Consider the following 15087-nt stretch of genomic DNA (forward strand, 5'->3'; position numbering starts at 1 on the left):
TGGGATCCGTCTTCGCACAGGGAGTGGCTGGACAAGGCTTTTAATAAAAAAAACTCAGTAATAGCAGAGGATTTCAGCTATCCCCATATTGACTGGGTACACGTCACCCCAGGACGGGATGCAGAGATAAAATGTCTCAATACCTTAAATGACTGCTTCTTGGAGCAGCTGGCACAGGAACCCACAAGGGGAGAGGCTATTCTCGATTTAGTGCTAAGGGGTTCAAGAGGTAAATATAATTGGACCACTTGGAAGTAGTGACCATAATGTAATAAAATTTAACATCCCAGTGGTGGGGAAAAATACCTCAGCAGCCCAACACTATAGAATTTAATTTCAGAAAAGGGAACTATGGAAAAATGAGGAAGATAGTTAAACATAAATTAAAAGGTACTATAACAAAAGTAAAATCTTTGCAAGCTGCATGGAAACTTTTCAAAGACACCATAATAGAGGCGCAACTTAAACGTATACCCCAAATTAAAAAACACAGTAAGAGAACCAAAAGAGTGCCTCTGTGGCTTAACAACCAAGTAAAAGAAATAGTGACCAATAAAAAGACATCTTTTAAAAAGTGGAAGTCAAATCCTAGGGTGTGTCTAGACTACATGCCTCCTTCGACGGAGGCATGTAGATTAGCCAGATCGGAAGAGGGAAATGAAGCCGCGATTAAAATAATCGCGGCTTCATTTAAATTTAAATGGCTGCCCCGATCTGCCGATCAGCTGTTTGTCGGCAGATCGGGGGAGTCTGGACGCGATGCCCCGACAAAGAAGCCTTTCTTCATCGACACAGGTAAACCTGGTTTCACGAGGCTTACCTGTGTCGATGAAGAAAGGCTTCTTTGTCGGGGCATCGCGTCCAGACTCCCCCGATCTGCCGACAAACAGCTGATCGGCAGATCGGGGCAGCCATTTAAATTTAAATGAAGCCGCGATTATTTTAATCGCGGCTTCATTTCCCTCTTCCGATCTCGCTAATCTACATGCCTCCGTCGAAGGAGGCATGTAGTCTAGACACACCCCTAGTGAAGAAAATAGAAAGGAGCATAAACTTTGCCAGATGAAGTGTAAAAATATAATAGGAAAAGCCAAAAAGGAGTTTGAAGAGCCGCTAGCCAAACACTCCAAAGGTGGTAATAAAATGTTTTTTAAGTACATCAGAAGTAGGAAGCCAGCTAAACAACCAGTGGGGCCCTTGCACAATCGAGATGCTAAAGGAGCACTCAGAGATGATAAAGTCATTGCAGAGAAGCTAAATTAATTCTTTCCTTCTGTCTTCACGGCTGAGGATATTGGGGAGATTCCCAGACCTGAGCCGTTCTTTTTAGGTAACAGATCTGAGGAATTGTCTCAATCTGAGGTGTCATTAGAGGAGGTGGTGGAACAAATTGATAAACTTAACAGTAACAAGTCACCGGAACCAGATGGCACTCACCCAAGAATTCTAAAAGAACTTAAATGGGAAATTGTGGTTAACCTATTCCAGTGGTCCCCAACGCGGTGCCCGCGGGCGCCATGGCACCCACCGGGGCATTTATGTGCGCCCGCCTAGTGACCAGGGCCAGCCCGAGCCATTCTTGTGCCTCGGGCACGCGGCGCATGCGTGGCCCCGCCCCCGCCCAGCCGCGCAGCCCCAAAAGGTTGGGGACCACTGACCTAACCTTTAAATCAGTTTCCATACTTAATGACTGGAAGCAATCTGACACCAATATTTAAAAAGGACTCTACAGGTGATCCTGGCAATTACAGACTGGTATGTCCAATGTCAGTACCGGGCAACGTAGCTGAAACCATAGTAAAGAATAAAATTGTCAGATACATCGATGAAAATAATTTGTTGAGGGAAAGTCAACATGGTTTCTGTAAAGGGAAATTATGCCTTGCTAATCTGCTAGAGTTCTTTGAGGGGGTCAACAAACATGTGGACAAGGGGGATCCAGTAGATATAGTCTACTTAGATTTCCTGAAAGCCTTTGACAAGGTCCCTCACCAAAGGTCTTAAGCAAAGTAAGTTTTCATGGGAAAAGAGGGAAAGTCCTTTCATGGATTGATAACTGGTTAAAAAACAGGAAACAAAGGGTAAGAATAAATGGTCAGTTTTCAGAGTGAAGAGAAGTAACTGGTGGGGTACCCCAAGGCTCTGTCCTGGGACCAATCTGGTTCAACTTATTTATAAATGATCTAGAGAAAAGGGTCAAAAGCGAGGTGACAAAATTTACAGATACCACCAAACTGCTCAAGATAGATAAGACCAAAGCAGACTGTGAAGAGCTTCAAAAAGATCTCACCAAACTAGGTGATTGGGCAACAAAATGGCAAATGAAATTTAATGTGGATAAATGTGAAGTAACACACATGGGAAAAAATAATCCCAATTATACGTACAATATAATTGAGACTAATTTAGCTACAACTCCTCAAGAGAGAGATCTTGGAGTCATTATGGATAGTTCTCTGAAAACATCCATTCAGAGTGCATTGGCAGTCAAAAAAGTGAATAGAATGTTAGGAATCATTAAAAAAGGGACAAAAAACAGGACTATGTAGTACTTTAAAGACTAACAAGATGGTTTATTCTTTGTTAATCTTTAAAGTGCTGCATAGTCCTGTTTTTTGTTTCAGCTACCCCAGACTAACACGACTACGTTTCTATCGCTATTAAAAAAGGGATAGAGAATAAGACAGAAAATATCTTAATGCTTCTATAGAAAATGATAGTACATTCCCATCTTGAATACTGAGTACTGATGTGGTCGCTTCATCTCAAAAAAGATATATTGGCATTGGAAAAGGTTCAGAGATGGGCAACAGAAATGATTAGGGTTTGGAATGGATCCCATATGAAGAAAAATTAAAGACTTGGACTTTTCAGCTTAGAAAAGAAGAGACTAAGGGGGGATATGATAGAGGTCTATAAAATCATGACTGGTGTGGAAAAAGTGAATAAGAAAAAGTTATTTACATATTCCCACAATCTAAAAACTAGGGGGTCACCAAATGAAGTTAATAGGCAGCAGGTTTAAATCAAACAAAAGGAAGTTTTTCTTCACTCAGCGCATAGTCAACCTGTGGAGCTCCTTACCAGAGGATGTGGTGAAGGCCAAGGACTTTAACAGAGTTAAAAAATAGCTAGATAGATTCATGGAGGTTAGGTCAATCAATGGCTGTTAGCCAGGATGGGTAGGAATGGTGTCCCTGGCTTTTGTTTCTCTGGAGGTGGGTGACAGGGGAGGGATCGCGTGAGGATTACTTGTTGTGTCCCCTGTCTCTGGGGCATCTAGTATTGGCCACTGTCTGCAGACAGAATACTGGGCTGGATGGACCATTAGTCTGATCCAGTATGGTTGTTCTTATGTTCTTACCATCCCCAATCCCATACTTGTCTCCTTCCAGTTGTGGGGAACATGCTCTATGGAGTCCCATTCCAGAGCCGCTGCCCTGCTGTTGAGCTGATAATGGACATGTCAGACGTCAGGGGAGGAGCCCATCTCAGGGATACCAGGACCCAAGGCATGTGGTCCCCAGAAGAGGTGGGCCTGCACATCAGCATCAAAGAACTTCGGATAGTGCATCTTGTGTGCAAGGCCTTTTGCCCCCACCTAACAGGCAAAGTGATCAGAGTTGTCACAGACAACGCAGCCTTGAGGGTTTGTAGCAACAGACAGGGAGGAGCCCATTGTGTGGCCCTGCCAGGAGGCCTTCACACTGTGGGATTTCTGTATCATGCACGATATCTATCTGGAAGCTTAGGAGCCCCAACTTCTCTCACAGACTTCTCCTCTTACTATCAGTGACGCTGCATGCAGAGGTCACCCACATGGTCTTCCAGAGCTTGAGCACTTCTCGGGTGTACCTGTTTACAACCAGGAAAAACCACTGCGGCTCCCTATTCTGTTCAAAGTGTGGTCTGGGTGCAGGCTGCATCTTGGACACCTTCCTCTTGTCATGCAGGGGAGATCTGGTCTAAGTGGTTCCCCTCGTTTCTGCTCTTCATCAAGGTCCTACAGAAAATCAAAAAGAACAAGGCCACAGTCACTATGATAGCTCCAGTATGGCCCCATCAACATTGGTGTGGGGCCCCGTCAAACCTTGGCGTGCTCCGACCAAAGCCGCTGCCGTTATGCCCAGGCCTCCTGGCCCGGGACTGCAGCCATCTCCTAAACCCCAACCTCGTGTCTCTGCACTGAATGGCTGAATCCAGAGGAACAGACCTGCTTTGAGGGCATTCACCACGTCCTTCCTGAGAGCAAAAACTACACAGCTAAGTGGACAAGGTTTGCACGTTGGGTGCTGGGCAATGGCGTCTCCCTGATGATGGACCTGATCCAATCGAATTTACATGACCTGTTTCATTTGAAGAACCAGAGTTTGGCACACTCCTCTAAGGTGCACCTGGCTGCCATTTTTGCCTTCCAACCCCTGTTGCAGGACCACACAGGCCTCTCCTGCAATATAGTGGGCAGGTTTCTTAAGGATCTAGAACAACTTTTTTCTGTGGTCAGACCCACAGTATCTTCATGGGACTTGAACCTAATAATGTAGACTCATAGGGCCCCTGTTTGAACCACTGGCCACGTGCTCTTGGTCACACAAATCCTGGAAGGGAGCCATCCTTCTAGTGATAGTGTTGGCTAGATGAGTTTCAGAGCTTTGAGCCTTGACTTTGGAGCCACCATATATGATTTTCCATAAGGACAAGGTTCAGCTCTGTCCCCATCCAGCCAGAGAATGTGATGAAGGCAAGAACTGTAACAGAATTCAAAAAGAGCTCGATAGATTCATAAAGGTTAGGTCCATCAATGGCTATTAGCCGGGATGGGTAGGGATAGAGTCCCTGGCCTCTGTTTCTCTGGAGGTGGGTGACAGGGGAGGGATCATGTGTCGATTACCTGTTGTGATCCCTTCCTCTGGGGCAATGGTCCCCCCGGGCGTCTGGGGGCGGGGCCGCGGCCGCTCATGAGCCACGTGCTTGGGAGTGGGGCCAAGCATGCGCCACGCACCCGGGGCCGGCACCGGCATGTGCCGCGACCCTGGGCAGGGGCCACCCAGGTGCCACGCGCCCGGGGCCAGCACCGGCATGAGCCGCGCCCCTGGGCAGGGGCTGCCCAGGTGCCACACACCCAGGGCCGGCACCGGCATGTGCCGCGACCCTGGGCAGGGGCCGCCCAGGTGCCACGCGCCCGGGGCCAGCACCGGCATGTGCCGCGACCCTGGGCAGGGGCCGCCCAGGTGCCACGCGCCCGGGGCCAGCACCGGCATGTGCAGCGACCCTGGGCAGGGGCTGCCCAGGTGCCACGCGCCCGGGGCCAGCACCGGCATGTGCCGTGACCCTGGGCAAGGGCTGCCCAGGTGCCACACACCCAGGGCCGGGACCGGCATGTGTTACGACCCCGGGCAGGGGATGCCCAGGCGCTGTGCGCCCTGGGGCCGACACCGGCATGTGCCGCGTACCCGGGGCCAGGACCAGCACCAGCATGTGCTGTGATCCCAGGCAGGGGCCGCCCAGGTGCTGCATGCACGGTGCTGGCACCGGCATGCGCCGCAACCCCGGGGCAGGGGCCACCCATGCGCCCGGGGCTGGCACCTGCCGCACGCCCGGGGGCGGGGCCAGCCCAGATTGCTCTGAGGGCGCATATAAATGGCCCGGCGGGCACCATGGTGCCCGCGGACACCGCGTTGGGGACCACTGCTCTGGGCCATCTGTATTGGCCACTAGGCTAGATGGACCTTTGGTCTGACCCAGTATGGCCGTTCTTATGTTCTACAGAAAGTGGTGTCAGCTTTCCATTTAGACAAGGACATTTTCCTACTGGTTCCCAGTTCCAATTCCCACTTTTCAAGTGAGGAGAAGTGCTGGATGTTGGAAGTGCAGCGGGCCTTGGCCTTTTACCTAGAGAGAACTAGGCCATTCCAGAAATCCACCCATCTGTTCATCTCCATTGCTAACCAAGTGAGGGGTCAGCCAGGCTCTAGCCAGAGAATTTCAAACTGGATCCCTTTGTGAATCTGCACCTGTTACTTTGCATTTGTCCATATTCAGTTTCATCTTATTTGCCTCAGTCCATTTCTCCAGTTTGTCCAGATAATTTTGAATTATAACGCTGTGCTCCAGAGTACTTGCAATCCCTCTGTTTGGTGTCATCCTCAAATTTAATAAGCGCACTTTCTATGCCATTATCTAAATTGTTGATGAAAATATTGAACAGAGTGAGTCTCAAAAGTAATCCCTGCGGAACCCCACTCATACCCTTCCAGCATGACTGTGAACCATTGATAACTAGTCTCTGGAAACAGTTATCCAACCAGTTATGCATAAGGCGCCACACGGGATTTCAAAGCCGCAGTGCCACATGGAGCCCAGGGTCAGCAGCAGAGGGATTCCCCAGCTGACCCCAAGCTCCATGTGGTGCTGCCGCTTTGAAATGCTGCATGCAGCGTGGGCCAGCTGGGGACCCCAGGCTGCACACAGTGTTTCAAAGCATCATATCCTGGGCTCCACACGATGCTGCTGCTTCGAAATGCCGCGAGCAGCCCGGGCCAGCTTGCCCCAGACTGTACACGACATTTCATAGCAGCAGCTCCATGTGGAGCCCAGGGTCTGGTCCTGGGCTCCATGCGGTGCTTCCACTTTGAAGTAGCCCCTCTTTTCTCCCCTCCGCCCCCCGCTGCCTCTTTCTGATAGAGACAGCAAGGGGAGGAAGCGACTAGTCAACTAGCCAGTGGTGAGTAGATTTCAGCCGGTTTCCCCGTTCGCCCACAGTGCGGGTCTTGTGCATGCGCGGTGCAGGGCTGGCGAGTGGTTTTCTCCGCGATCGTCGAGCCATGCCAATACGCATTTGCTTATTGGATAATCAGCTAGTAATTCACATCCCCAAACTACTCCAGATGGACATGCCAGTTTATTACCGGTAGCATCCGTAGTGTGCTCAGTGAGGGACATTAACTAGGCTATGGAGGATATTTGCCCTTTAGAGTATAAGGGAAGCTGGAGGGCCCACCAGAGGCCAGTTGGGAGGAGCATGAGATCTGGGCACATCCAACCAACAAGGGAGAGCTGGAGGGTTCCACTGGAAGGAGTGTGGCAGTTTCCCATCCGTGATTATCTCCAAGAATGTAAAGGTTATTGTGTGTCTTTCCCATTAGGCTGGCTTCATAAGGAAGTGCAGAGCAGCACCAAGACATCCTCTCTGAAGGTGAAGAAGCGCTGGTTTGTGTTGACTAACACTGCCCTTGATTACTACAAATCTTCGGAGCGTACAGCCACCAAACTTGGTACACTTGTTCTCAACAGCCTCTGCTCCGTGGTCCAGGCTGATGAGAGAGTCTTTAAAGAAACTGGTAAGAGAGACAGAAAAAGGAAATTCAGTTTTCAAGAACAGCTTTCCCATCAGTGACTGACCAAAGGAGAGAAGGGTTCAGGATAAGGGGAGCACAGGATCTGGTTCAAGAGGCAAAGATAGCTGGACCATTTGGTAATAGTGATGTAATATAATTAAATTTAACATCCCTGTGCAGGGAAAAACACCACAGCAGCCCAACACTGTATCATTTTATTTTAAAGCAGGGAAATACACAAAAATGAGGAGAAACTTAAAAAACAACAGTCTGGTAGCACTTTAAAGACTAACAAAACATGTAGATGGTATCCTGAGCTTTCATGATTATTATTCTTGGTTCTGGAATTCCAACACTCTGGTCATCTGAAGAAGTGGGCTGTGCACATGAAAGCTCAGGATACCATCTATATGTTTCATTAGTCTTTAAAGTGCTAACAGACTATTGGTTGTTTTTTAAGTTTTTCCAGTTACAGACTAACTCGGCTACCCCTCTGAAATTTAAAAAATGAGGAGGTTAGTTAATCAGAAATTAAAAGATACAGTTCCAAAAGTGATCCCTGCAAGCTGCTTGGAAACTTTTTTAAAAGACACCATAATAGAGGCTCAAATTTAAACATGTACCCCAAATTAAAAAAAATAGTGAGAAAGCCAAAGAAGTGCCATCATAGCTTAAAATACAGTAAAACCTGTGTTATCTGACATGCTTGGGGATGAGGGCATGCCGGTAACCTAAAAATTCTGGTTATCTGGGGTGGGGGGAGAGCCATGTGGGGTGTACAGGGGAGGGAGGGCACGGGAGCTGTGCGGGGGTCAGGATGGGGCCTGCTAGGGGAGGCCACAAGCCGCAGGGAAAGCCGAGATGTTTGCTTTCTGCTGCTGTTCGCCCCTCCCCAGGTGTCAAAAATTTGCCGGTTTCTACAGTTTTCTGGATGCTTAAGTTCCAAATAGCACAGGCTTTACTGTAACAATGTAAAAGAAGCAAGGAGACAAAAAAGCATCCTTTAAAAGTGGAAGTTAAGTCCTGGTCCAGAAAACAGAGAGATGCATAAACTCTGGTAAATGAAGTGTAAAGATATAATTAGAAAAGCTAAAAAGAGACCCCTCCCAAATTGAGGTGTCAGTAGAGGAGGTTTTGGAACAAATTGATGCAGTCAGCAGGATTAGAAAATATTCACCCAAGAGTTCTGAGAGAACTCAAATGTGAAATTGCAGAACTACTAACTATTGTTTCGTATCAGAGGGGTAGCCGTATTAGTCTTGATCTGCAAAAGCGACAAGGAGTCCTGTGGCACCTTATAGACTAACAGATTTATTGGACCATAAGCTTTCGTGGGCAAAGACCCACTTCATCAGATGCATCTAGCGGAAATTTCCAGAGGCAGGTATAAATATGCAGGCAAGAATAAGGCTAGAGATAACAAGGTTAATTCAAGTATCAGAGGGGTAGCCGTGTTAGTCTGAATCTGCAAAAGCAACGAGGAGTCCTGTGGCACCTTAGAGACTAACTGAAGTGTACGAGCATAAGCTTTCGTGGGCAAAGACCCACTTCGTCAGATGCAAGGTTAATTCAGTCAAGGAGAATGAGGCCCACTTCTAGCAGCTGATCTGGAGGTGTGAACACCAAGGCTACATCTAGAATGCATCCTTCTATCGACAGAGGGATGCAAATCAAGCACATCAAAATTGCTAATGAAGCTGAGATTTTAATATCCCGTGACTCATTAGTATAAACATGACCGCGGAGCACCAATTGGGAAACACTGCTCTAGACACACCCCAAGAGAGGAGAAGCTGCTTTTGCAGTTGGCTAGCCATTCACAGTCTTTGTTTAATCCTAAGCTGATGGTGTCAAATTTGCAGATGAACTATAGCTCAGCAGTTTCTCTTTGAAGTCTGGTCCTGAAGTATTTTTGCTGCAGGATGGCTACCTTTAAATCTGCTACTGTGTGTCCAGGGAGATTGACGTGTTCTCCTATAGCCGTGGTCCCCAACACGGTGCCCGCGGGCGCCATGGCACCCGTGGGGGCATTTGTCTGCGCCCGCCAAGTGCTCAGGGCTGGCCTGGCCCCGGGCACGTGGCGCATGCGCGGTGCTGGAGCCGGCCCCGGGCGTGTGGTGCACGGTGAGCGCTGGCCCCAGGGGCGCCGCGGATTGACCCCCAGCGGCGCATGGGGGAGGGGGAGGGGAGAGCGCCGGCCCCGGGCGCGCGGCGCTTGGGGAAGGGAGGGTGGGAGAGAGCGCCGGCCCCGGGCGCACGGCGCTTGGGAGAGAGCGCCAGCGCCGGCCCCGGGCATGCGGCGCTTGGGAGAGAGCGCCGGGTGCGCGGCGCTTGGAGGGGGGGAGAGAGCGCCAGCGCCGGCCCCGGGAATGCGGCTATGGGGGGGCCCCGCCCCGCCCAGGGGGGTCCCCTGGGCGCCCGGCGGGCGAATGGCCACGCCCCCTGGCGCCAGGCAACCCCAAATGGTTGGGGACCACTGTCCTATAGGTTTTTGTATGTTGCCATTGCTAATATCTGATTTGTGTCCATTGATTCTTTTATGTAGGGACTGTCCAGTTTGGCCGATGTATATAGCAGAGAGGCATTGCTGGCATGTGATGGCGTATATTACATTGATAGATGTTCAGGTGACTGTACCAGTGACAGTATGGCTGATCTGGTTAGGTCCTGTGATGGTGTCGCTGGTGTAGATATGTGGGCAGAGTTGGCACCGAGGTTTGTTGCATGGATTGGTTCCTGAGTTAGAGTTACTGTGGTGCGATCCATTGTCTACAGCCAATCACTAGGTACAACCGCATTTGCTCCAACTCCTCAGACAGAGATCAACACCTATAAGATCTTCACCAAGCATTCTTGAAACTATGATACCCTCATGAGGAAGTGAGGAAACAGATTAATAGAGACGGACATGTACCCAGAAGCCTCCTACCTCAAGTCAAGCCCAAGAAAGAAACCAACAGAACACCACTGGCCATCACCTACAGTCCTCAGCTAAAACTTCTCCAACGCATCATCAGTGATCTACAGCCCATCCTGGACAATAATCCCTCACTTTCACCGGCCTTGGGAGGCAGGCTAGGCCTCGCCCACAGACGACCCACCAACCTAAAGCAAATTCTCACCAGCAACTATACACCGCACCACAGTAACTCTAACTCAGGAACCAATCCATGCAACAAACCTCGGTGGGGTTTAAGTTGGGGCTATAGGTGATGACAAGTTGTGTTCTGTTGTTGGTTTTCTTGGGTCTGTCTTGAAGTAGATGGCTCTTTCAATTTGTTTTTTTATTTCTCCGGTGAGTAGTTGAGGTTTATAAATGCTTGGTAGAGATCCTGAAGTCTCTGGTCTCTGTCTGTGGGATTAGAGCAGATGCAGTTGTATCGAAGGGCTTGGCTATAGATGATGGATCTTATGGTGTGTCCTGGATGGGAGCTGGAGGCATGTAGGTAACTGTATGAGTCAGTGTGTTTTCTGTAGAGAGTGGTATCTAATTTACCATTGGTGATTTGTACTGTGTTGTCCAGGAATTGGTCTCTCGTGTAGAATGGTCCAGGCTGAGATTGATGGTGGGGTGTAGGTTGTTAAAGTCTCTGTGGAATGCATCCTGTGTTTCTTGGCCAGATCAAAAAGAAAGATAGCTGCAGCGGCACAGGAGCCAAGCAAACAGAGCTGTAAACAGGGGAGTTTGAGTGGGAGTTCTGTTGGAAGTGAAGTTTGTATCTGGTTTTGTATTTGTATTGTTCGTAGGGGCAGTGTGCTGGGAGAGAAGCTGAGCCCTGATTAGGGGGAAGGGCTTCACTGATTAGGGGTCCTATAAAGATAGCCTTCTAGTCAGGCAGCGGCACAGGAGCCAAGCAAACAGAGCTGTAAACAGGGGAGTTTGAGTGGAAGTTTGTAAGGGGAGTTTGGATATTGGAACTTGTTTGGAGTTTGTTTTTGCTGTGGAGAGGGTGTTCTGGTTTGTTTTTGTGTTCACCGGACTAATAGGATTTTGGTGAGAAAGTAGATAAAACACAGAGGCATTAGTGGCCATGGCCCAAGTAGTAGAGAACACAAGGAGGAGGATTGGATGTGGTAGCTGCGGTATGTACATGATTCTGGAGGGAGTACCTGAAAGGAGTTTTGTTTGCATGAAGTGCCGCCTGATCGAGCTGATGGAAGAAAAGATCCGAGGACTGGAGATGCAGGTGGAAACTCTGGTCGAGTTTAGAAGGGGGTTTGAGCAGATGATGGGGCAAAGGCATGATGTGGCTAAAGGGGAAAGCTTAGATATGCAGATGGAAGCAGGATCAAGGGCCTCAGAGGGGGGACTGCTGGGCGAAGAAAATGGACAGTGGAAGCATGTGACTAAGAGGACCAGGCAGAGGAAAAGATGGGTCAGTGAAGGAAAAATAGAGCTCAAGAACAGGTATGTGCAGTTGGAAAATGAAGAAGGGGTACAGCAGGTAGATAATGAAGATAGAAGGGTAAGGAAGAAGAGAAGAGTGGCTAGTCCCATAGATAAAGGGGAAGACTTAATGGAGACAACACTAATAATGAGCATTAGGATTACAAGGGAAAATAGGAATGGTAAGGACTTGCAGCCGGAGGAACCAAGAGATAGACCAGAGAATCACACTGTCACTAGGAAAAGGCAGGTCTATGTGATTGGGGACTCCTTATTGAGAAGAATAGATAGGCCTGTAACCAGAGCTGATCCAGAGAATAGAAGGGTGTGCTGTCTGCCAGGTGCTAAGATACGAGATGTGGAACTGAGGTTGAAGAGAATTATTAAGGGAGCAGGAAGGAATCCATTGATCATCCTTCATGTAGGAACAAATGATACGGCTAGATTCTCGCTGGAACGAATTAAGGGAGACTATGCTAGGCTAGGGAGGATGCTCAAGGAAATTGAGGCTCAGGTGATCTTTAGTGGGATTCTGCCTGTTCCTAGAGAAGGGCAACTAAGATGTGACAGGATTATGATGATCAATAGATGGCTTAGGCAGTGGTGCTATAAGGAGGGCTTTGGGATGTATGGTCACTGGAAGGCATTTATGGAAGAGGACTGTTCTCTAGAGATGGACTTCACCTAAGTAGGGAGGGAAATAGACTTCTAGGCTGGAGGCTGGCTCAACTTATTAAGAGAGCTTTAAACTAGGAATTTGGGGGAGACGGTTGGGAGATGCCCAGGTAATCTCTACGCCAGATTTTAACACTGAGAGGGAGGAAAACGAAGTAAGAAAGGATATAGCTGGGGGTAGGAGAATGAACATGAGGAAGGGTGGGTTGTATACTAGTCTAATAGGTCATATTGGAGGTATAATGTCTGTGCCAAATTGGGTAAAGAATGTGAATGAGGCCAAACAGCAAAAATTAAGATGTTTGTACACCAATGCGAGGAGCCTAGGTAACAAAAAGGAGGAACTAGAGCTATTGGTCCAGGAAGTGAAACCAGATATTATAGGAATAACAGAAACATGGTGGAATACTAGGCATGACTGGAGTACAGGTATTGAAGGGTATGTGCTATTTAGGAAAGACAGAAATAAGGGTAAAGGTGGTGGAGTCGCATTGTATATCAAAGATGAGGTAGAGTGTAAAGAAATAAAAAGTGATGGAATGGAGAAGACAGAGTCCGTTTGGGCAAAAATCACATTGGGGAAGAAAACTATCAGATCCTCCCCTGGGATAGTGCTTGGGGTGTGTTATAGACCACCAGGATCCAATTAGGATATGGATAGAGACCTCTTTAATGTTTTTAATAAAGTAAATACTTATGGAAACTGCGTAATCATGGGAGATTTCAACTTTCCAGATATAGACTGGAGAACAAGTGCTAGTAATAGTAATAGGGCTAAGATTTTCCTAGATGTGATAGCTGATGAATTCCTTCATCAAGTAGTTGCTGAACCAACAAGGGGGGGATGCTATTTTAGATTTGGTTTTGGTGAGTAGCGAGGACCTCATAGATGAAATGGTTGTAGGAGACAACCTTGGCTCAAGTGATCATGAGCTAATTCAGTTTAAATTAAATGGAAGGATAAACAAAAATAAATCTGAGACTAGGGTTTTTTTATTTCAAAAGGGCTAACTTTAATAAATTAAGGAAATTCGTTAGGGAAGTTGATTGGACTAAAGAAATTATGGATCTTAAAGTGGAGGAGGCCTGGAATTATTTTAAGTTAAAGTTGCAGAAGCTGTCAGAAGCCTGTATCCCTAGAAAAGGGAAAAAGTTTACAGGCAGGTGTGTTAGACCAAGCTGGATGAGCAAGCATCTCAGAGAGATGATTAAGAAAAAGCAGAAAGCATATAAGGAGTGGAAAATGGGAGGGATCAGTAAAGAAAGCTACCTTATTGAGGTTAGAGCATGTAGGGATAAAGTGAGAGAGGCTAAAAGTCAGGTAGAGTTGGACCTTGCAAAGGGAATTAAAACCAATAGTAAAAGGTTTTATAGCCATATAAATAGGGAAAAAACAAAAAAAGAAGAAGTAGGACTGCTAATTACTAAGGATGGAGTGGAGGTTAAGGATAATCTAGGAATGGCCCAATACTTGAACAAATACTTTGCTTCAGTCTTTAATGAGGCTAATGAAGAGCGTAGGGATAATGGTAAGTTAACAAATGGGACTAAGGATAAGGAGGTAGATATTACCATATCCGAGGTAAAAGCCAAACTTGAACAGCTTAATGGGAGTAAATCGGGGGGCCCAGATAATCTTCATCCAAGAATATTAAAGGAACTGGCACATGAACTTGCAAGTCCATTAGCAAAAATTTTTAATAAATCTCTAAATTCAGGGGTTGTACCATTTGACTGGAGAATTGCTAATACAGTTCCGATTTTTAAGAAAGGGGAAAAAAGCGACCTGGGTAACTATAGGCCTGTTAGTTTGACATCTGTAGTATGTAAGATCCTGGAAAAAAGTTTGACGGAGAAAGTAGAGACATTGAGGTTAATGGCAATTGGGACAAATTACAACATGGTTTTACAAAAGGTAGATCGTGCCAAACCAACCTGATCTCCTTTTTTGAGAAAGTAACAGATTTTTTAGATAAAGGAAATGCAGTGGATCTAATCTACCTTGACTTTAGTAAGGCATTTGATACAGTACCACATGTGGAATTATTGGTTAAATTGGAAAAGATAGGGATTAATATGAAAGTTGAGAGGTGGATAAGCAACTGATTAAAGGGGAGACTACAGCAGGTCATACTGAAAGGTGAACTGTCAGTTTGGAGGAAGGTTACTAGCGGAGTTCCTCAGGGATCAGTTTTGGGGCCAATTTTATTTAATCTTTTTATTGCTGATCTTGGCACCAAAAGTGGAAGTGTCCTAATAAAATTTGCGGATGACACAAAGTTGGGAGCTATTGCCAATTCAGAAAAGGATCGGGATATCATACAGGAAGATCTGGATGACCTTGTAAATTGGAGTGATAGCAATAGGATGAAATTTAATAGTGAGAAGTGTAAGGTTATGCATTTAGGGATTAATAACAAGAATTTTAGTTATAAGCTGGGGACACATCAGTTGGACGTAACGGAGGAGGAGAAGGACCTCGGAGTCCTGGTTGATTATAGAATGACTATGAGCCACCATTGTGACATGGCCGTGAAAAAGGCTAATACGATCTTGAGATGTATTAGGCGATGTATTTCCAGTAGGGATAAGGAGGTGTTAGTGCCATTATACAAGGCATTGGTGACACCCTATTTGGAATACTGTGTGCAGTTCTGGTCTCCCATGTTTAAGAAGGATGAATTCAAA

The 15087-nt window shown here is 47.1% G+C and overlaps 1 protein-coding gene across 5 annotated transcripts in view; it reads left to right on the forward strand.

The window, feature by feature from the left end:
- LOC102447238 (unconventional myosin-X-like) overlaps nucleotides 1-15087 on the forward strand; it is a 311005-nt gene that overhangs the window by 227682 nt on the left and 68236 nt on the right. For 4 of the 5 annotated variants that reach the window (XM_075914469.1, XM_075914465.1, XM_075914468.1 and 1 more), the window contains one exon: nucleotides 7146-7340. The exons of the other annotated variant lie outside the window; for it this stretch is intronic. In XM_075914469.1, the coding sequence (XP_075770584.1) occupies nucleotides 7146-7340 (195 nt within the window). The remainder of the gene's footprint in view (nucleotides 1-7145; nucleotides 7341-15087) is intronic. 5 annotated transcript variants of the gene reach the window in all.

The sequence above is a fragment of the Pelodiscus sinensis genome, unplaced genomic scaffold (genome assembly GCF_049634645.1).
Source record: "Pelodiscus sinensis isolate JC-2024 unplaced genomic scaffold, ASM4963464v1 ctg77, whole genome shotgun sequence".
NCBI lineage: Eukaryota > Metazoa > Chordata > Testudines > Trionychidae > Pelodiscus > Pelodiscus sinensis.